We start from the raw sequence: 24,659 nt of genomic DNA on the forward strand, positions 1-24,659 counted from the left end.
TCATTCCTGTTTCATATCCAGCCACCGACACATCCGCATACAACTTTGTACATGCCACCACAAAGTCAGTCATTGAAAGAATATTTGGCCTTCGCAAAGCCTGTTTTCACTGTATTGACCAATCTGAAGGAGCCCTCATGCCTTGCTGCAAGAGTAGAGGTAGATGATGAGGCCTCTGTTCCCTCATGTTCAGGCTCGCCAGGGACCAGGGGTGGGGCCAGTTCCAACTGATTAAGGATGTGCCAACCTCCCTTATTGATGTTTCCAGTCAGTTTGGAATGTTATATTTAATATAATTTGTGATTGTTATCAGTTCTCTCCCACCTTACCCCAAAAGGGAATACAAAAGTGCTATGTACTTGTTATTGATAATTTTATGTTTGTAGAATAAATACTGTAAGCAAGCAAAATAATAAAAAAATGATTAAATATTAGGATTATTTATCGTGACTAATTAATTTTGGCCACTGATTTTTAAAGTTTGCTTGAGGTTTTATGTAAGTTCTGTAACCAAAAAGATATGAACAATGTGAAGAGTGTAGTAAAACAGTACATTATTTATTGATTTATTTTCTTTAAAAAAAACAACTGAATTTTACACTGGACATAAGTGTACATTACAGCTGTGTAGTTATTGAATTAAAACACAAACTAGAGAAAAACTATTTTGATTATCTGTTTCACAGAACTATAAAGCAGAGAGCATTTCATTTAGTTGGCACAGGCCCCAGAAGAGGAGGCACCTGAGGAGTAGAGACAACAAGAACAGGGGTGACAGGAGGAGGTGGTGGAGATGATGAGTGAAGAGGAGAAGGGGCAATGGCCTTTGAAGTGGCTGGTCCATCAGGATAAATTTGAAGGTAAATAAATGTATATTACCCTATTTTAAACCTATGTTTATTTATGTAGGGATAACACTGTAAGGATGAGTCTGTGTTGTCCAGGGATGGGAGGCAAACTTTAGCCCATGGAGCGAGACTCGACTCAGCAGCCTATTAGTAACATTTTAAAGGAAAACAATGCATGTAGACCTGTGACCCAGCCAAAGATAGCCCACTATGGGAAAGACCTGCTGTGCTAATGCCCCCCTGCCGCACAGCCCTGTCAGCCCCTGATATTTGCTAAGCCAAATGATTGTGTAGGTGTAACTTTATTAACTTATATTTTCACATTTTTGCCCAAAAAATAAAATAATCTGTGTTTGCTTACAGAAACATGTCAGGAAGGAATGTAAACATTTGAAAAGTATACTATGACTACTGACATTCTATAACAGACATGCAGTAGAAATGTGTCTAATTAATGTATTTCATAGAGGTTTCCGCATATTCTGGGTGCAGCAGAGGTATACATAATTGTTGCTTTTGTCCATAAATCTGTAATTCATGACTGCATAATCCAAAAAGGCAATAGAGGCAATACTTTTTTTTAAAACAAAAAATACAAAAAAGCAAAAAATACCATTTTAAAAAAGATATATGCACTGTGTATTTAGGCAATGTTAATTATTTAAAATAAATGATTATTCGACACAAACAATTCCCCTTTTTCTGCAGACTAGCATATATATATATATATATATATATATATATATATATATATATATATATGTATGTATATATACATTTCTAATAAAAAATTGTATTTTGTTCAAATACCACTGTTTTATTGAACATAAGTTGATGTAATAAAATTAAGTTAGCGTATTAATATTAATTAGTGTGATTAATGTGAGCTAGTGTTGCAGTGCGCTACACATAAAAATGTGTTAATTGGTTACCAAAGTGGCAGAGAAAGAATACTGTACTGGGCAATACATAGACAATTAATAACGTAGAAATAATCATGTCCCAAATACAACCAAACAGTTCCTAATGGGGATGTGGCATTACATCAGAAACATGCTGTGTAACATTGCTATATTTATGTGTAATCAGTGGTCAAAGTGGGGGTGTATACGGTGGTATGCCATACTGACACTTCTCTTCACTGCCTTCATTGTAAAACTATTAAATTCCAATCACATACATTCCTATTACATTTTTAAAACTACCACCAACTAATTTTAATGCCTATGGGCCTAATTCATTAAGGAACTTAGGCAAGAAATTTCTTAAGTCTACTGGACAAAACCATGTTAAAATGCAAAGGGTGAAAATTAGTTTTCTATTGTGCACATAAGTTAAATACTAACTGTTTTTTCACGTATCACACAACAAATATCAACTTTAAATTTCAGTGTACAAATAAGGTATCAAGTATTTGTGTGCCACATGAAAAAACAGCCAGTATTTAACTTATGTGCAAAATATAAAACTAGTTTTCACCCCTTGCATTTTAACATGGTTTTATACAGGAGACTTAAGTTAGAAATTTCTTGCCTAAGTTCCTTATTGAATCAGGCCCTATGTGGCAAACTTGGCATCTGGGCCTGTTTGTGTATTCTTCTTCCAGGTTAATTGCTATTGTAGCATTATTTACATTATTGTACATTTTTAATTGTTTTATTTACAATGTTTACACGATTTCCATGTAAACACAGTTGGAACTAATGTTTCAATTGAATTAAAATATAATTCTACCTTCTTTATTATTTTTACAACTTGAAAAAGACGATGTTGGGTCAAAAAGTACACCAATATATGAAACATTGTTTTTATTGTGTGTGTATAAATAATTTTATATGAATTATTTATTTGCTGTTTTTTTAACTGTTGTATTATGTGTGCTGTATTTTGCATAAAATCACTCTCTGTATGCCCAGAACCGGACTATACACCAGTGACCGCAAGAACACCCAATTCATCTTCGAGTGCAAAGAATATTTACAACAGTCTATGATTTCATGGGTGGAACGGGGAGGAGAATGGAAGTATGCACACAGGCAATGTATGCACACAGGCAATGTACAGTATGCGAGTGCCAAGCTCGAGTGCATGCAGCATTATCTGATTCAAGATTTGGGCATCTCAAAGATACATATTTTTCTTAAATATCTTTGCACCAGCTACAGGACAGGTGTAAGTGACGAGTGATAGCATTGACAGTCGCACATGCATGCTAGAACATGTGTTTGCAACCAACTACCACTGTAAAAATATATTTTATGTACAGTAGGCATTAATTACATCATGTTAAATGTATTTCATTGGGGTAAAATAGAAAATGTTTTTTTTTTACATTTTATCATTAATTATTACTATATTATTAACACATGACACTAATTTCAGGTTTTTTTCTGTGCCTTCAGTTCAGACTTTATATTCCAAATATATATTGGATGTATCCTGCAGTGTATTGTGTCTCTCAAAGCAGAGTGTTCCTACACCCATTTTAAACAAGAGATGTTTCTTTAGCCTTGCTTGTAATTGAATGAACGCACAAATCACATTAGTTTTGCATGCCTTAATGAATCAGGCCCTTTGTTTTTGCCTATGTGATACGTGTAGATATTGAAACTAGTAGCTTTTTTTCCACATAGATAATCAATCAATAGCCTGCCCACATATGTGGTCCATATTATATGTGATTGATATATGCATAAATGAATTTCAAGTGAAAATCTAGATGATGAATACACTACAGAATGTAGGGGAAATAAGAATTGTTGATGCAAATATGATGGCTGAATATTTCAGCGAGCAGGATATGATGATAAGGTTGAACAAACTTATCATATTAGGTTATCAGTATTTTAATTTCTTACAATACTGTACTATACTGTACTGTATATGTTTTGTAATTGGAGTAAATTCTATTTAGCGCCTCTTTTCTTATATACTCTATACATTTTCAGCTAAGTGACCATGGGTAATCATACTGTAATTGGCAGTATAATCAAAATAGCGAATGTAGTGCACGTGACCATAGTTATAAATCAGTGTGGAGATGAAGTGTAAAATGAATTCTGGTAGATTTAGAAGTAGTAAATGCTGTTGTTTTTTTATTAAGGGTGGTTTGTGGGTAGAATTTCAGAAAGTGATTTGCATAATTGTATGCAATATTTCAACCACACAGACATGAAACATCACAGAATATTATTTTTCATCAACAGCAACATAAATTCAGTGTTTGCAGGAAAAAATTTATCAGCATATTCCAAAAATATATGTTGCATAACTTGTGTACCTATACAGTATACTAGTGGGTTTTAAAACTAGTTCCTCCATAAAGTAAATAAACTCCACACATGGTAAATATTCTAATGAAAATGAATTTAATCATCAATACAACACAATGTGCAAAACAGTTTTGGCTGTAGTTCTGTATCATTTTGTGTCTGCTTTCAGTGATGTCATATCATTCAATATAGCCCATTTCGTTTGGAACACATTCTACTCCCATTTTATCCAAGTAATACCCTATGAATTAAGCTTGGCTGAATTAGGAAATTGCTCTTAAAGGTGTTTGTCTTTAACATTAATTGCATAATTCATCCCAGATTATTGCTATTTTGGTACTTGTGTACTTTAGGGACTCATTGCAGAGAAAGCAATGAATGTTTTATCGTCCTCGTCCCAAACCGTTCAGCATCTAATCTCCTCCCCATTATTAGGAAATGGATCAGACCTGACACTACAATCATATCGGATTGTTGGCGAGTTTATGCGGAAATCGGTAACAGTGGTTTCCAGCATCTAAGCGTGAATCACACCTTCAACTTCGTGGATCCCAAAACGCTAGCAAATACACAAAAAATTGAAAGGAGGTGGGGATGTGCAGCTAAGTGGAGAAACAAACAAAAAAGAGAGACGAACAGGAATTTTCTCGAGTCGCGCATGACCGAGTTTATGTGGTGGACTAGCCTAAATAACCGTAATCCTTGCAAAGTGATTTTATAAGATATTTCCTGTTTTTGGCTGAAAAAAACAACTGAAGAATCAACAGCCAAAGAATCGAAAGTAGCAGCGGAAGTCACCGAAAGTTCTATATAATAAGGTAATGAGTCTGTAAAGTACACAAGTGCAGCTATTTCGTCTGGGAAAAATGTATCATGCTGGCAGGTAAATGTTTTGGGAAGCCTAAACTTGAAGGTTTCCCAGTGCCTTCCTGACAGTGTGTGTTTATCTTTTTGACAAATCATGCTGTCATGTCATTTGTCATTACCATACATGTTTCTGAATCTGCTCACATTATCAGATCTCTTGTGAATTTACATTGAAACAGCACACCTTTAGTGGTGGGATAGATACATTTTCTGAGAACAGATTGTAATCAAACAAGCAAGATAAAAAGGATTTTAGTTGCAAAGAGATCCTGTGGTCATTTAAGAATACAACTTAACCTATAAAAGTTACACTTCAAGTATGCAGTTAAAATGCAATGCTCAACATGACTTTTACAGCAACTTTGCCTAAAAGTACAGTTCGATAAAGCACCCTACCTCTTCATAATAAAAACAGTAGACACGTGAGAACAATTTCTAGGAACATGTTGCTGTTGGGCAAGTAAATCAATGCACAGTATGGAGGTAATTCAATTCCCCTCAATGTACCATGGAGTGCCTCCAGAACAGTCATGAAGGCATTCTGTGTTGATGTGGCTTCACAGGTTTTTCCCAGCTCCACATAGAATTGTGAAGGAAAAAAAGTGTTGTTTGTTGTACTGTAGTATATGGAAATTAGCACAGTCGGACATCACCATGCTATCTGAAGGCTCATCGTGGGGAATTAAATTACCCCATATGGGTCTTAATTACAAAGTGCAAAGCAGCTGAGGTGCAACACACAATTCTATTTAGTGATGTTACACCCACTGATTTGCATTTTTGGGCCTGGATTTACACATTGTAAGAAAAATAAAAAAAATTGGTTATGTCATTAGTAAACTCTTTGACATATTCAGATCCATTATAGTATATTATTTGGCAGTGCAAGATGGCGGTATTTGCAGAGGAACAAATGGTTGCACCCCCTGATTGGAGAAGTTAAGGACAGAGTATGTGCACCAATGCACCTAGTTTTGACTTGCAGTGCAAAAACAAGATTTAAGAGCGAAATTGTAAAAATTAGATTAGAGGGTTTAAAGGGTGCTTTTTTAGTGACGCTCTTTTTTCTACCTACACATTATAGGCAAGTTGCTGTTTTTTATACAGTATTAACATATAATAATGTGTAGATATAAAGATATATAGAAATAATGTTATGCATTTTTATTTTTGCTGATCACGTGCAGTTATTTATTTTTGATAAACTGTATTGAATGCACTTTGGTTTCACGATTGCTGGTTCACTTACCCCGTTCCAAAAATGCTGTCATATCTCTTCACCTGCTGCATGACCTCAACTGACAGCCGCTTTAGGACCCACACTGTGCTTCCCTTACTTACTGTCTTTCGCTTGTGACATGTTCCTGATATTTTCTTTTGTGTTATTAATGTATTTTCTCACACTTGGTTTTTTAATGTTTCTCACCTTTGCTATACAATTGAAATAAAGAATATATAAAAATTCAGTTTCCAATCCTTGATAGATATGACTTCTGTTTTGCCAGTGTACATTTTTATCTTTTGTCAGAGCTTGTTGAAACTTAGACATCTGGAATGGATGTACAAATGTATCTGCTGTAAGTTAATATTGGAGCCTGTATAATATTCTGTTTCTTTATACATCAAATTATTTGTCATCATAATCAGTAGTAAATATTTTTTATGTTGGCATTTCACAAGTTTTATTGACAACACAATATAGGGACTTTCATATGAGTGTCAAGGTCACTGCTATATAGATCACTTAGCTTTGCCTCTCTCTTCACCTCAGCCAGATTTTACCATCCCTCTCTCACCATCCCCATCTCATGTCCATATATTAAATAATTCTTCCCTAATTCTTCTCTTTACTATACAATAAATAATTACATGCCAATTCAAAACATTTGAGTCAGATATAAGTCCAATTCGCAAGTGCAAAAGACACTTTTATTTATTGAGCATGTGCCGTACAAAGCTTTACATCTCAGTCTAAGAGCAGACTGAGGTGTATCTTCCTATTGCATCTTTCTATGCTTAGAGATGTAGATCAGGGGAGGGATGGGGCTGGCGGGCATAGTACAATAAACATGTGTTAACGCTCCTTTAATAGTATGTTGAGAAGGAAGTAGCCATCTGGTGCAAGATCTGTGTTGATGATCATGATAATCAGCATGGACCTTGCTTTTTGCTTAAAATTAAAATAAATACATTATAATAAATGAACTGAGCCTCCCAAAAAAAGCATTACCAGCATTAGTGCTGACAGCGTAGGATGATACTGGCAAACTCAGGGAGACATAAAACATGGATTTCTCCTAATATTACTGGCACCAGCACTCAGCTATGGCAGCCAGGTCTGGAGACAAAGTATCAGGGAAACCCCCAGCATGAGGTCACCTTGCTATATGGACAACCAGTCCACAGACAGTCAGCACAGGGTTGGATTCGCAAGGGAATCAGGCTCACATAAAAACTTACAAACCTCTCTATAAAATTAAGAAGCTTTGTGCTGCATAGCACTAGGGCTATTCCAACAACCTTGGGGCAATTGGTATTCATTAATTCGGTAAAAAATTAATAAATGTAATCATTTTGTCTGTGGTGCAAAAACAGGGCCCATAATGACCCAAGTAACGATCAAGTGGTTGGGCATGCTGGTGCTTGTTGTGCTACAAGCACTAGTATATCCATGGTTACCAGTACATGCTGGCAATTTATAATCTCCCATGCTCTGAATTCCCCTCGCTATAATTATAAAAGCATAACAGCTAAATCTCATTCTTGATAGGAGCTCTAAGCAAACTACTGCGGCATCACTCTTGGCTTTTATTTCACCATGTCATAAATCTGTATTTCCAGAAGAAAATGCCAGCAGTGCCACTCTGGATCTAAGTGAGATGATAAAGAGGGTGAATTATTTTTTTAAACAGTATATTTATTATTTGCTTTCTACTCTGGTGTACATCAGGTTCGAGTGGGCAGACTAGCATTTTCAGTTCACCAAGTGCCAGCATTCCCTGGCAGACATAGGTATGCTGGCACTTGTAGTACTGTAAGCACCATCCTGTCCAACCATTTAATGACATCCTGGGCATGCTGGGATCAGTAGTACACAATGGAAAAAATGCTTAATCTATTTTTACAACATTAGCTCAGATTTTTACAGTACCAGCATAGGCTGGCAAAACTAGGGATGGTTTTGATTTTTTATAGGGAAGGGGCACATTTTTTATTTTTTAATGCATATGATATACTTAATGCATATCATACACTTGTAACATAGAATATGTTCATGGCACTATACAGGAGCAGCATTTGCATATAGTTATCCAGGTTTACTATATAGTACCTTCATAAAGTTTTTCCTGCAGGGCAAACTACAGTTTTAGCTCTCTTTTTGTGGGTTTACACTCACGGCAGTGTTTTAGCCGGCTGGCTTGAACACCAGGAGGGAAAGACTGTTGTCATCAACTCATGTCCTTACTTATATGTACACAAATGTGTGTTACCATTTTTATGACCATATGTTTCCAGCTTAGCTGGAACTGATCTATTAGATTCGTTTTTTCCACCTCCAATAAATACAAGTTTACCGGCTGGTTTACTTGCTTCACCAATTTTCTGTCTAACTCCTTTTTATTTTTTATTTTTATTTATTTATTTATTTTTCCATCCTCATCCTCTCCTTGGTATCTTTCCCTCCCCCCCCCCCATTTTTTCCAGCGCCGGGGAACCTTTGGCATTTGTACTCTAGGGGTTGGGACCAATCCCCTTCTATCTAATCCCCTGGCTGCATCCATTCTCTTTTGGGAAGCGCAAAGTATCCACATATATATATTTCTACCTTATGGCACTATACAGAGTCGCACGTATCTTAAGATATGTACATCTCTGAATACATAGTACACTACAGGATGCCATTTATGCTTGTGTTGTAAGTGAAAATTGTATCTAGTTCTGCATAAGGCCCCGAGCTTCTCTCACATTTCTGTCACTTCCACCTACAATACACTTTTTCTTACACAAGATACAACTAAAACTCTTATCCATTATCTCATTACCTCCCAACTCAACTATTGCAACCTCCTCCTATATGGAATTTCCCTCACCCAATTGTCCCCACTCTAATCTATGCTAAATGCCACAAGACATGATCTTTCTCTTTTCCACTTTATTATCTCTCTTGCCACACCATTCTGCAAATCTCTACGCTGGCTCCCTCTATTCTCCAGAATAGCATTTAAATTACTCATCTTTGCCTACAAAGCCCTCAACAACACCACCACCTATTCATTTCAAACCTTATCTCAAAATACTTTAGCTAATGCCTTCTTAAAACTGCCTCTGACCTGCACCTCCCCCCTTCTCTGATAACCAGCTCTCATTTCCACCAACATGACTTTTCTTGTGCTGCTACCCACATATGGAATTCACTACTATGCTGTATAAGCCTTTCCTCCAGCTTTCAAATCTTCAAATTGTCTCTGAAAATCTTCCTCTTAATTAGAGCATTTCCTACTTCTATTTATACTACTGCCATTTATTTTGTCTATTTTATCTGTTTCTGTTTTATTTGATAAAAATTAAATTGTCAAACCTGAATTTTATGGAAAATATGGTCAATATATAAATGTATGTGTATTCAGAGTATTTTGGTATATAGTGATACTTTTTTTAAAAAAAAATAGATATTAAAGAAAATGAACTGTTAAATTTTATTTCAGTCAGATCAAGAAATAAGATTTTATATTTAATGAAGTAGTGAACAAGGGTTTGGGAGTGTCATGTAGTCAATTAAAGTTTATTGTAAAGGTACTTGTGTATGTTTATTTGTTTTTACTCTTTTGGCATAATGTGCATGTATCTCAGAGAAATTTGCCACTCAGAATCTATTCAACCATGAGAATCTTTAAACAATCCCTGAACACTCTTTTCTTTCAAGAAGCATATCCATTTTCCTCTTTCCTATAATCACTACTCTTACTCCAATTTTGACTTACAGTACTCACACTTGCCCACAGCTACACTTGTACTTTCCCCAACCTTATGTATGTAATGTTCCCCAAAGCTCTTAGATTATAAAATAATTTAGACAAGGTCATGATTGCTTCTGTTTGGCCGCCTTTACCTTATGTTTCATGTTATTGCAAGTATTATGTTGGTATCATGATCCCCACAATGCATAAAACGTTGACATTAATAACAGTTGTGAAAGTGGAAATTTAAAAAGTGGTGGTATGGCAAATGAAAGTGAATGGAATCTGATTGTTTTACAATGAAGGCAGTAGAAGAAGTGTCGGTATAACATAACCACGTATAGAAGCCCACTTTGACCACTGATTAAGTAGAATAGTAAAATATAGTATTGTTAGAGTACCCCAACAGTACCCTTGCTCTGGCCCTGAATTAATTACTGCTTTAGACTTGATTAAAACATGTCTTGAAGAATGATCTGTTAGTCCAAATGATGAAGGCATCAACAAATACTACAGTACTTGCACATTATTACAACTGGACTAATATGGCTATTACTATTCTTTACTGGCAACATTATGCTATTTTAATATGTTATATAGGAGTAAATCTAATTGAACTTTGTATTTTAACAAGAAAAAAAAATGTAATATTAGCTTATTATTTTGTTACAATGCTTTAGTATCTTGGTTAGTCTGTTTTTATAACCTGCAGTTGTCATTGTTAATACTAATGTCCGTTAGGAGGTTTAGCTTGTGACTAGAGGCTTTCCACAGTCAGGAGAATACTCATGAAGAGCATTATAACAAAACAATAAATTAATCAAACTATGTTTTTTTATAATTGAATACACTGGAATATCAATTTTGCTTTCATTTTACACATATTAGAAACATGTTTGATTAGCGTTATCATTTAATAATTTTATATTTTTCCCACTGGCTATGTTATGTAATATATAAATCATTTAATCATTAAGCAAGTTGTAAAAACAGGTTTATTTCTTAAAAATAAATACAAAAATATAAATATAAAACATTGGCAAGATACTATTTGATGAAATGAATTTCTACTAACATATATCTTCACCAGTTGCATCACACTAACATCACATGTACATTTCTGTAAATTTTAATGTACATAATGTATCAGAAAAATCGTTTCCTTCTTCCCTCTGGGAAAATATAACTGCTGCAAATGGAAAGGCAGCCAAATTACCCGAAAGAAGCAATGTATATATGAGTTTGTATGAGGAAGAATACTTTTTTTCAAGTTTTCAAAATTATCATTTGATTGACAGACAACATATTAACCAAGGCATTCGATCCATGGTTTATAATTAACATTAGCCATACTCTAAGGTGATATTCTACACAGAAAAAAACTGATGAAATAAATGAATGTGGTATAAAGTTTTTTCTCTTTTTAATGTATTATTGTTATTATTTGAACACTGTGCTGAGTGTCAAAAAAAAAGTATTTTAAACTTGTTAATACTATTTCCAAGTGCTCGCAAATTTTATTCCACTTTGAAATAAAAAAAGAGTGATGATACATTGTTCAAGTTAGGAATCTTTATCACTCTCCCCGTTGCCATACATTTCAGCTAGTTTGTTGAAGCGTGGACCCCATTCTTTGAGGTATTCATAGTTTTGGTCCCCTTCTGTAGTACTAGACTCTAAAGAACTTAGAGACTCAGCTATAGAATCATTGCCTTCATATGCATATGTTGCAAGTGAATCATATGGTGGTGCAGTGGGATCATTATCATGCTCTTTTAGCCTTTGGTTAATAAAATCACGAACATCTGTATTGTCTGGCACAGAAGCAGTTCTCCTTGGCAACAACAAACTTTCAGGTATAATATCTCTGCGATGTTTCTTATCCTCAATAGCACCAGGATTTCTAAGAGTGCCAATATCAAAGGCCTGTGTATCTTCTTCTCCACCTCCTTCATCATTGTAGCTGACAATGTTGTCTCTGATGTCCTCTTTTGACAAGACCAATGGCTCTTTCTTTCGCTGTCTTTTAAGGGCAGCAAACAGAACCACAATAACTGTATAAAAAAAAGAACAAAACTTAAATATATGTAATTTAGCAAATACATGTTCATTGTGGATACAAACAACTCTATCTGGAAAGGTAAACTACCTTAAAAATGAATGAACTTTGATATACATATTAAACATACATCACTATAGAACTTCATTGGACTGATATGAATGTTTAATTTCTAGTGTAGGCAGCACACCCATATGCCGCTTTAACTGAACTGTAACTTACAAAGTTTATACATTTCTAAATGAAAACTCCCAATAATTATTGTTTAGAATCTAAAATATATTTGAAACATGTTTCTCTTTAAAATAAAACCCATATTATCATTATTATTATTATTATTATTATTAGTAGTAGTAGTAGTAGCAGTAGTAGTAGTAGTACTAATAGTAGTATCATATCAGCATTTTATCATATCTTATGGTAAAGGATGTATACATGTATGCTATACATTATATGTAATAGTCTAATAACATAATTTAATATTATAGCAAAAAAAAGTACAGACAATTATTTATTTCTATGAGACTGCACACATGGTATAATTCACCTGATTGCACAAGGAATAAGATTACCCAGTATCTCTTTTTAAGAAGCAATTTGCTGTCTGGGGACATATTAAAAATCTTCTTGGCTATTAATGTATTTCTGCTGTGTTCTGAATTGCCATAGATGCTGTGTTCTGATTGGCCACAAATGACTAACCTGAGGTCAGTTCCTGTGATAAATTAGAGCACAGTGGTTGTTAACACTGGCTGCAGATGCAGTCAAACAGAGTGTTGCAGCCATTGCCAATCAGTGGCATCTATGCAGCCACTATACTCTGACTTGCTGCAACATCTATGCTTTCTTTGGCAATGGCATAGTAACCATTATGAAGCAGCCTTCTTCTTTGTTTTGCTTTAAAAGCCACAGCTGTATGTACTCTCAATAATTGTACCTGCGAGGGACAGATTATGTGGAGAGGGGTGTATGGAGAAAATGAGGCACTGTTGACGGGGTAGTGATCAATAAAAAGCAGTCTGCACAGAGAGGAAAGCTTTCTGTTTTCACAATTATTATACAGTTCTGCAGTGTCCTTAGCATGTACCACAGTGCAAGCTGTGGTACTTTAAATTATCATGAGGAGGTAAGAGACTTGGGCATTGACACATCCTGGCACAAGGGGTATTTCTGATACTGGCACTGGGAAGCATAGACATTGTGTGGAAAATTTTCACTGGGTGCATTTCTGCATATTGGCATTGGGGGCACTGGACACTCTGACACTTGGGCATATTGTAAACAAACACTGAAAAATAATTGTACACTGGCACTGGGGTGCATACTGCTGAAGAACGAAAACTGGCACTGGTGACATATACTACACAAATATAAAAATAGTTATAAAAGGGTTGTAGCATAGAAAAAAAGGATGTTGTCTTAAATCTAATTATTTGCATGGTTTCGCTTTACAATGTGTTCACTTTTTTTTAGAAATTTTGGAACCCTAACAAGGAAATACATTGACTGGGTTACAGAGGTTATAAGGTATGGGTTTGAAAGAAGAGTATGTATAGAGAGTATGTAAATGAACACATGCGATTATAATAGGGATAATGGCATCACACAATTACACTACGGCAGTGCGTATACAAGACAAAGACAAACCCTATCTAGTACTTGTCTACAGCCTAGACATGTAAATAGGTGTTTACTCAATCTCATTTCAATGTCATAGATAATGAATGGAATCCTACAACAGAAGAATAGCTAAATTCTTAAGCTGGGTACACACGACAGAAATTTCCACCAACTTTTTATGCTGAGCGATTTTACATGTGATCGATGGTCCAATCGCTCGGTCCATGGAGTGCATACACTCTAGCCTTGCTTAGGACGATAAAGGGAAGAGCGGTCGTCCCTTTAGCGACATTTTAAAGCCATGTTGTCGTGAGCAATGATTTTAATTTCCTACACACTGCAGCGACATTTGCGGGAAATGTAACGAGATACCAAATACATTAGCATAAAGGGGCAGAACTTTCGCTATAGTTAACACCAAAAGCTGCATACAAAGAGAAGGCAACACTGTCTCTTCATTTATTACTATAAAATAGAAGTTTAGTAACATACATAAAATTTAGAAAAACATTAAACTGCTAAAGTGCAATGCAATGAATATTCCCTAATAATAAAATCCCTTCGTATGTAATGGAATGCTCCATTCTCGGCGTGCATCATCGCTGATTGGTCCACAGCAGAATCGAACGCCCATGTCTGAGTGTATAAAATGACAGAGGAACCTGTTTGGCGCTGAGGAGCGTCAGAAGATGGCGAGTGAGCAAGTGTTAGTGGGTGTTAAGGTTGAGGAGAAGGTGTCAGTGGGGGTTGCGGGTGAGGAGAAGGTGTCAGTGGGGGTTGCAGCTATGGAGACTGAGACAGAGTCAGACATGGTGCTGGAAGGGCCAAAAAATGTTGGAAAAGTTAAGGTGGGGGATAAAAGAGCAAAGAGCAAATCCAATGAGCCCAAGAGAGGTGGAGATGATGGTCAAAGTACTGGACCAGGAGGACAACGACATTAAAAAAGGTCAGTAGCACGTGTAGTGTACCTGTTAGAAGGACTTTATTTCATTCTAGTGTCACATAAGCAATGTAAACTAATTTGTAACCTAATTGTTTTATGTCAGAACGAAGAATTAATGGTGAGAAGGCCTGTTTAGATACCACTGATACCACTATTGTTAAACCTGTTAGCAAACAAGAAAAAATTGAAAAAGAAAAATATACTAAAGAAGTTCTACACGAAGGTATTTCAGTGAACATGTGTAGACAACTAAATGCTTTGGGCACATACCTGTACCGTTATAATAACCAAAATGGCGCCTGTTTTCCAGAATGTATGGAGGTTAAGCCCGCTATTTTTGCGATTTCGCCACAGGGACCAAAATATAAACTGATCTCGAGCAGTGTGAAAGGTGAGAAAATGAGAGTATTTATGTCGTTGAATATAAATTACAGATATAGAAGTTAAATGGTAAACATTTTTTTATTTCCTTGTATCGTAGATAAAGAAAACAAAGGGAATAGAAACCCAAGCGACATCAAGACCTGTTCTGCCACAAACCAGTAGCACCTTTAAAAATACTAAATTCTAAAAAAATACTCTGCACTACCCTGCGCTCTGATTGGTATGGGCGCGCTCACTTCTCATGCAGATCTTTCAGACAGCTGTGTGTGTGTAAAAAATTTTGTACCTTTTTCCTGCAATAAAAATGTTGCATGAACACTGTGTGGTTTATTCTGGGTACTTCACAATTATACGTTAATAAAGGTTAATATAACTTTAATAGGTTATAAAGGTTAAAGTTTATAAAGAGTAAATATGAATACATTGCCAACATAGACGCAAAGGGTAATAACACACGTGCTTTATACAAGTGTAATGGTCTGCAGCCAGACAGGTGTAATATACATCGATACAAAACACAAGTCAGTGATGTGCGGATTCTGCACCACGTGGGACTGGGACAGACATCAAAAAATTTACATACACACGGCCCCCAGGTCGAGGAAGTATTGGAGGATTGTCGTGGATCGGTCGGAAGTTTATACACACTGCACAACGGAAACGAGATTGGAACGAAAATATTAAACGGTACGACCAACTAAATGAGGCGACAATCGTCCATTTGGGCAGATTTTCGACCATCGTGTCACTGCACACACTGACCCGACATTTGAACGAGCGGTCGTATGTCGGCTGATTGAGCCGATTATTGGACGAAAACCGTGTAGTGTGTACCCAGCTTTACAAAATATGTGCTATATCAATGCTAGACTGTCTATTATGTTGTGTCCACTAGATTACCCTCCACAAATATTTGGTATTAACTGATTTAGAATGCACTTCAGTGAATTGCATTTTTTTGTGTGTTTATTTTATTTGTTGGTTTAATATGACATAGTTACCATGTATTTTTTTTCTCCACTGCCTTATTGTAAAAACTATTCCGGCTGTGGCTTCTTTGTGGACCTAGTAATGTCCAATTGAGTGTCCTTGGATGAGGAACATAGCTAAACATGATTATTCCCAGTAATATGTGTGTGTGTGCATGTGTGTGGAGAGGTAGGACTGGATTTTTGAATCACAGATTACTAGAATACATATCTGCAGATACAATGGATAGATATTGTAGGGTCTTACCATCTTTAGTACCCAAGGCTATATATGGATATTTTAGTTGTGGGAGTTATGCAACATGGAATCAGGTGCTAAACCAACAGAATACTATAAATACCTTAAAATGAATATGCTACATGTCTATATACTGCATATGTATATATCAGTGTAAATATCAGTATGTGTCAGTTGTTATTATGTTTAGTTTGCAATGGATCCAATATGGTTAAGGTGTAGTAGAGATCCACTGCTAATAACATGAGGCAATGAGTGAAACATAAACAAAATAAAATGGTTCCATTATATTGAACCTACAGCCTGGGTGTAGTAATGGGGCAATGTGCCCAAAAATCTTTAAATAGCTTTACAAATGCCAATTGGCGAGCATGTATCTGCAAAAGTGCCCTTTATAAACATTAACTTGGAAAAACAGGTTGCAACAAAAATATTTAAAAATTAAATGACACCTGAATTTGGACTAGCAAAATGGATTTTAAAAAAATGATAAAAACATTAAGAATGATCTGAACAAGTTGCACTTATCTTTAATGAATGTCTAAAAAATTGTTCACTGAAACAAATAGTATGTAAGCATAAAAAATATTACTTATTAAAACTGACATTTTAATATTAGTTCTGTTTCACTTTATTCTCATTACCAGCTTTGAATTTATAAATGTCATATTTTCTTAAATTATTACAATATTAAAAATACACAAATGCAATGTGGATAAGTTTCCAGAATTCCAAATCCATTCATTGCCCTTCTGTGTCTTTAGATAAGCAAGCACATAATTGTAAAAACTAATTACAGTATATGAATATTGCTGATTCTTTTTCATTTAAATATCTATTTTTTTTTCTCTACTGATGTGTTTTGCTGAAACTGGGATAATCAGCCATATCGTAAAATAATTGTTTTATCATTTACTGTAACTTATCATATAGTAAAACCAGTTGGAAAATATATTTCATAACTAGATTTCATGGTCGTATATGCAAGGACACTGCAGAATTATATAATAATTGTGAAAGCAGAAAGCTTTCCTCTCTGCTTAGATGCAACAATATATATATAATGCCATTAATAATGTTTTCAACTAAAAATACAATTATTAAGGTACTTATTTGTCTGTAGTAGTTTGGTGATGTGCAAATTAATCTGTAAATCACAAAAAGGTTTGATCAAAATCAACCTTTGATCGGTATCCCCTTAAAAATAGTTTTAAGGTTGTTTTGAAATTGCTACCTACTATTTGTATTTTGAGTTGAAACTCGCAATACACTGTAAATATGAGGCAGCAAAAGATATACCCTAAGCATATCTTGATGCAGCTGGAGTAAAGATACGGCAGTCATCATCATCATCATGATTATGTTGACTGCTGTTTTTAAAATAGAATTATTAAATATATAAAAATATTTTTCTATCCCCAAATGAAGTAGGCACCAATAGCAGTATTATAGTCTGAGTTGGTTACCACTAAATCAGAGGGGGCAATGAATCTGCAAAATTGTCATCTGGGCTATGCCAGGCTGTGCTAATCACATTGTAATGGGAAAAAAAATTACTATAAAAAATAGTAGAATGAGCTAAAAGAACAGTATCATTTCTTTTCAATTGGGTACCTGAAAGCTTTGTAAGAAGTTGAATTATATACAATATTTATTTGTCCTTGCCTCATTTGAAAAAAAAATGAAAATATATATACTTCATTGTTCACATCAACATGTTCACATTTCTTTTCTACATTCATGATCTAGGTATAGGCCAAAAAATATGGAAGGTAAGTTGTTCCTTTTCATAATCATCTTATTTTGTTAATCACCTATAGGTAAAATGTATTTGTTAACATTCAGTATAGCAATTTAGTACATTCTGGTAAAGGGAAACTTACGAAGAAGTATTATGATGCAGAGAAGAATTGCAATCAATGCTCCTGTACTGAGGCCAGCAGGTAGAAGTAGGGCTTCAGCACTGCAGGACTGCATGTTTCCACGGTTATCACATGTACAAACTCTTATAGTTAATGTTCCAGTGCTGCTTTGGATAGGATAATCATTATCAGATATGACCACAGGTAAAAGATATGTGTTTATTTCATGTCTGTTAAATCCATTTCTTCTTGTTAAGATCCGAGCAGTGTTATCTGTAGATTGAAATGAAAACATACATGATGAATATTATTATTAAAAGTGTTGTTTTAATAATTGTTACTATTATTATTATTAGTAGTAGTAGTAGTAGTAGTAGTATTAGTAGTAATAATAGTAATAGTTGAAGTAGTAGTTAGTGTCTAGATGCCAAGCTAATTGTTTAACTTGTATGCAAAGTAATGACATACAGATAACATTTGTAACTTTATAATAAGATTGTAAAATGTGCACAGGCAGAGTTGAACTTCTTAAGCCCTTTTGGCACATGTGTTAAGCATGAATATTCAGCTATTCCTATTCTTTTTTCATTTCATTGTTCTTTATTGGATTTGTAGGGCAAGATTCAACAAAGAGAGGGAAAAGGAGTGAAGGGTAAACGCATTTTACAATTAGAAATTATTTTTTCCTTTGTGGAATAAAAGCAATATAATATAAATTGATTACATTATTGCATATACAGCTAAGGGCAAATCAGCTGCGACATTACAACTATATAAAATTTTAATGACAAAAATTTTCATGAGTTAACCATAACTCTCAACAAGATGCTTTTGGGGAGGTACTAATCTTACTAGTCAAAACTGTATTGTCTCTTTTATAGTTTCCCACAGCTTCCTACAACCCATGGATAACTATAGAGAAGAGCTCTGCAAGATTCAGAAGAATACAGGTTGGTAATTATTTTAAACATAACAATCCAGAGCAGAGCTAAGTCACACTTTAATGTGATTAGAACTTTTGGAGAACGCCAAGTGGTTGCAAAAATGGAGAGTCAATCATCTATATCAAAATATAAGTCTCTTCCCCATTGCAGCGTACAAGGGAGTTGGTCAAGGTTCAGGTTTTTACCATTCGGTCTAACAGAGCTTCTGTGATAGGTGGAAGTTGCAGGGGTCTTTGATATGGATGTAGGGCTTTAGTTAGGCATAACTTATAAAAATCCTAGTTTGATATGTAACAACATAAATAAAGGTTTCCAAGTGGTCCTTAAAAAAAATAATATACAACGTCTGTCCATTTCCCAAACATATGTGAAACTACATAGGGGGCCTAAATGAGATGGACAGAGATTTCTGAGGAGCCTCAAGAGGTTGCTCAAGTGGAGACTTCGTATTGATACTACCTCCTGGAAATCCCAAACTTCGTCAGAGGAAGTTGTTTACATTTTATATGATGCAGGCTACATGGATATATAGTATGCTGGGGAATGAGAGGCTGGCTTGTTCTCTGGATCTTTGGAGGATGGAGGCAAAATACTTGGGTTCACCTCCCTTTCAAAGGAATTCCAAAAGTACTGATTGGACAGAGCTGAAAAAATAATTGGGTGTGGATAGTGGTATAAACCTAAATAAGTACATTAAGGGTCAGATTCATCTTCAGACTTATAGTAAAGGAGTGTATCCAGTAAATTGCCCCTAGGCAAAAAGTAGATGTGATCCCACCCACTCAATTACGTCCTCTGAGAGGATCGGATCCAGTGGTAATAAACTGTATGGAAGGATCCCAAGCACACTATGTGTGTCAACTGTCTCCTCTTTACAATCAGACATCCACGGTACCTGACGTGTTTCTCCACCCCTTCTATGGGCGGTTTCATCAGAGGTAGAATTTCTATAGTCCAAACCACTCTTATAAATTCTGCAAGCAAAACTTGTAACCAATCACTGTCCATAACCCAGTCACCAATCATGTGACATATGAGTTGTTATTAGGCAACCGCCCAATATTAACCAATCCTATGGTATGGAAATGTTATACGTGTGTCAAGTGACGGTTTTATATTATTACAACAAACATATATGGATAATTAGCTATGGTACCATCTAGCACTGGACCCACTTGTAGTCAGTTAGGAAGTCAGAGTCAAACCTAACTGAAACATTTTGATGTGTCTTGGATTAATACCCAGATGACTTGTTAAAAGCACTGTTGGAAGCCATATTAAAGTCACCTAACATCTGCACCAATCCTTTGTAAATTGAGGAGACTACTATAAATAACTGTGGAAGGAATATTTATTTTGTAATTGGTGTATAAAGAATGACCAAAGTTAAGATTTAAATTTCCCCAACTTATATTGGATACCTGTTTTCTGGATACTATGTTATATAAATTAAAATACATTTTACATTAAATATAATAACAGCTCAGTTTTGTTTTACAGGAGCATTACAGAAGTTCAATTGAAACCCAATATAGACCATATAGCCTCAGAGAATTTTGTCACAATACTTATCTGCTGGAACAAGGGTAAGGAAAAAAGGAGAATCCTTTCTTATGACACTCATATGGAATTTATTTTGGAGAAAAGGTAGTGCCAGACATAGCAGAGGCTGGAGTTATGTTCCAAGAGATGGAATCTATATTCTGGTGAGGAGATTGATTAAATATAGCTTGTCTAGTTTATCAGAAGTTTAATTGGTAATCCTCAATGGTATGGGATCTGTGAGTGCCTGAGAGTCTTCGTTATTGGATAATATTTGCAATATTATCCTCTGAGTGGGCCATCCTTTGATGTATCAACTCTAGCTTCTTTAAGGTTTAGTTCCTTTACCTGAAAGCAATGGAGCCGTCATAGAACATCCCTGGGAGCTTCCTCAGGACCTAACTTGTAATTATTTGAAATCTGTTACTTATTAGATCCAAGTTAATGGCAAGAATATAATTCTCACCTCAGATTCTAGCTCCACATAGCTGATGGTTTAAGGGAGGGAATAGATATTACTAATAATTCTTTGCGATCTGTCCTCTTAATCCACCATTTTATCTTAAATGACCTGTGGTGCTTCAACTTGTAACTAATGTGCCTTACTTAAATCATTATAAGACGCAATGAATTCTGAGATGTGAAAAATTAGTTTTGCCTCCAATATTTTCTGTATCTGACTTCTGATCTCTTTTTGAAGCTTTACATATAGTCTGCATAGATTTAAGTGTCAAAGGTTAATCTACCAATTTCTGAATTGTAGTGCTACTTATAGAATAACTTGGACAACGGAGGGGGTTTTGGATTGTACCTCGACCTGAGGACTCAACACACCACTGCCATTTCAAAGCCTCTTCAGAGGCTGAAGAGCTGCCCTACCGAGCAACAGATTTAATTCTCTTCTTGGCGGGCATGTTTGCTTGAGGTCTTATTTACTGCAACGCCTTACAATTGAGCAGTAGCTTCTCTATTGATGTGCAGCAGAGATTAGCCATCATGCGTCCAATCAGTTTGGCATCTGGCTTCACTCCCCACCTATTTCATTATTAATATTATTTTCAAGCCATATGCATTTAGGCCAAGTAATTTGCCATTTTGGATTATTTTCTTTACTTACCAAATGAAGGCCAAATGGCCAGCTATGAATATATATATATGACATTCTGTATATTCCATCATTTTGATTCAATAATTTATCTTATGTTTGTGTCCATTTCCATTCTCAAAAACTTATACATTAAAGGTATAAAGACAGTTCACAATATACATAGTTCATATGCAATTCAGAAGTTTCATTATTACACTGGATGAGAATGAATGTATAAGTTTCCCTCTTTTTATATACTGCATATAAAGCACATACACATTTATTTTATTTAATATTTTGTCATTCTCTTTAAGAGTGTACATTATTGCAAGCAGTACTGTTTCCCTTTATATTACAGTCAGTGACTAAAGATATGGGACAGATTTTAGTAGACTTTAGACAGATTTTATGCAGACAATTCTCAATGCAGGTTACTACCCCAGGACAGTAGTGGGTGCTGGATTCAATGAATTTGCTATAGCTACAATCCAGAAAGTAGAAGAGATCATATAACATGAAATATAATGCAGCTAAGATATTTTGTTGTCTTTAGGTGTTGTAATACCCTGTTTTCAAAACTCCAAAACATAAAAAAAAATTGTAGCATGATATTACTTTATTATACATATGCGAACAATAAGCACAACAGAATGTGGTTTATCAATATTCACTTTTAACTGCATCTTACTCAAACCATTTGAGAGAAAATACCATAATAAGCATACCTTCATTATCTTGGACTGTGAAGTTTGGGTTAACAGACGCTAAACTGAAGAAGAATTTTTGTCCACCAGGGGGCTCATCTTTGTCCACTGCACTTATTGTCTGTATCAACTGCAAGACAAACATAAACAGGTATGTATCCTTAATTTCCAGCTGCAAGAAAAATATAAAGCGGAATACATATATATATCTTTGAAGTAAACAGTAGAACAATCATACCCAGGTCTAATAGATTATTCTGTTTTCCTACTGCAGACTGTATTGCAAATAAATAATTGAATTATTGAGATATTATATGTAATAAAACCCACAAACTAGGAATGTTTCATTAGATATGAATGACATGTACATAAGTACATAAAAAATACAAGTAACAAGCACTTTCGGAAAAAAGTATGGGCAGAGCAAAGGTCTGTAGAAATTTCATTTATTGTGAGTTTATAAAACAAACAATTTGTTTGAGTTAAATGGAAACTACCCATTTGAGCAGATGCCAACAAGCTTTTCCTTTATCAATCACTATTTAACAGTAGCATGCTTGCCATCTCTCCTGGATCCTGCAGAAGACTCCAGCATTTCTCCCCAATCTTCTGCCTCCCAGCCAATATCATAAATCTCCTAGGATCGGGGTAAAAGTCTGAACACTTTTTCGGGTACTATAAGTCACTTAGGGTGAAAACAGGTTCACTATCTCACCCAACCACGACAACAGAGTTGGGTTCAGTGAGGAGAGTATACTATGAGCCTTGTTTTGTCAAATTATGCCAGCTACTTTCTGTATAATAAGATTTTGCACATACACACTATGAAAACTAGTGATATGTATTCCTAAATATATAACATACACTTACAGTACACATTTGCCCACTGTCAGCTGATAACTGAGTGTACTGTATGAAAAAAATATATATTATATTATACCCAAGCTGTGTGACAAAAGCGAACAAAGATGTAGGTCAGTAACCTGTTCAGTCCAGTCAAAGCTGATAAATCTTATCTTGTCTGCACTTTGCAAATTACTTTCTAAATGACTAAAGGGAAATTGCAGGCATGTTTATAATTTGTTAATTGGCACTAACACTTTTCTAGATATTAATGGAAAATCTCAGTTGTTCCCAACAATGACTTCTTTGAAGCCAAGTGATTTTATGCTAGTACGTAAATCTGCAAAATTTCAATGATTAAAATTGATTGGTGATTTTGCTATTCAGATATACTTCTTTTTATTTAAAGAGCATTGCATGGAAGTAAGTTAATAGGGATATACATAGCAAGCTATAGTTGACTATGTCACTGCTTGATTGCCTAGGTGCTGACTTGTTTAATTGCATTCCACTTCTTCCTACACTGACCATGGTTTATTTCTGATTTCTTCACTTTGGCAACTGCATACATTACAGAATAATCAGGCCTCAACCGTATAAATCCCCAGAGAAAATGATTTGCTCTAACCCAGAAAATTATTGCTTTGACTCAGAACCTGAACTGCAAGGCTCAGGATATAAAAGTTGCCCAAAGTCAATTTCAGGAGCTTACTGGCTAAGTCTGCAACTATACAGCTCAAATTACTGACATAGAGCAGAATATTCAATAATTGTATATCCGTTCTGCCTTTTCTCTCCTATAATGCATAAAAAAAAACTATTTATCTATCTCTCCAAGATTTAGTGCAGAGCAATGCTGTTAGTAGGGATTCTGAAAACAGAGCCAGATTCCTTGGGACCAGCCGCTTTAGTGCCACAGATCTACAGGTTTCACCCCTCCCTTCTAGGTATGCATCCTGAACCCCTCTTTCAAGGGCAGGCAGCATGTCATAGTGAAAGAAGTAGGAGAGGCACACAGAAGAGTCTGTCTCTGAAGTGTACAGATCCAAATGAATGAAGCTAAATGAGAGGGAGGGCACTTTCTGGATTGGAAGCTGGGTATAATTTAATGGTGAGAGTGGGAAATATTAAATTATTGGTGGAAGGCCATCTATTTCATGGTAAGGAATATTTAATTTAATAGTGCGGTCGTAGTAATGGCTATTAATCTAAGGTGGTATGGTGACATTATTTACTTAATGCTAGGGTGGCTTGCAGTTTATTAATTTAATTTGGTCCTGAATTTGGGGAGAAGGAGGGCTGTTTATCAATTGTGAATACCAATTATTTAATATTTGGGTTATTTGGGGGAAGTATGTGAAATTATTAAATAGGGGATACTAATTATTTAATATTGGGGCAGTTTGGGTGGAAATATGTGTAATTATTAAATGTGAGCACCATTTATTTAATGTTAATGTATGGTGTGGTGAAAAAGGTGAATATATGGATTCCGAATA

The 24,659-nt window shown here is 35.2% G+C and overlaps 1 protein-coding gene across 2 annotated transcripts in view; it reads right to left on the reverse strand.

Moving 5' to 3' along the window:
* Positions 1–10,922: 10,922 nt before the first annotated feature.
* The window catches only part of LOC142158709 (cadherin-10-like), a 317,909-nt gene continuing 304,172 nt past the window's right edge, over positions 10,923–24,659 (reverse strand). For both annotated transcript variants that reach the window (XM_075212930.1, XM_075212931.1), the window contains 3 exons: positions 22,339–22,447; positions 18,062–18,313; positions 10,923–11,999 (listed from right to left, as the gene is read on the reverse strand). In XM_075212930.1, coding sequence (XP_075069031.1) covers positions 11,509–11,999; positions 18,062–18,313; positions 22,339–22,447 — 852 coding nt within the window. In that variant the 3' untranslated portion in view covers positions 10,923–11,508. The remainder of the gene's footprint in view (positions 12,000–18,061; positions 18,314–22,338; positions 22,448–24,659) is intronic.

The sequence above is a fragment of the Mixophyes fleayi genome, chromosome 5 (genome assembly GCF_038048845.1).
Source record: "Mixophyes fleayi isolate aMixFle1 chromosome 5, aMixFle1.hap1, whole genome shotgun sequence".
NCBI classification, from domain to species: domain Eukaryota; kingdom Metazoa; phylum Chordata; class Amphibia; order Anura; family Limnodynastidae; genus Mixophyes; species Mixophyes fleayi.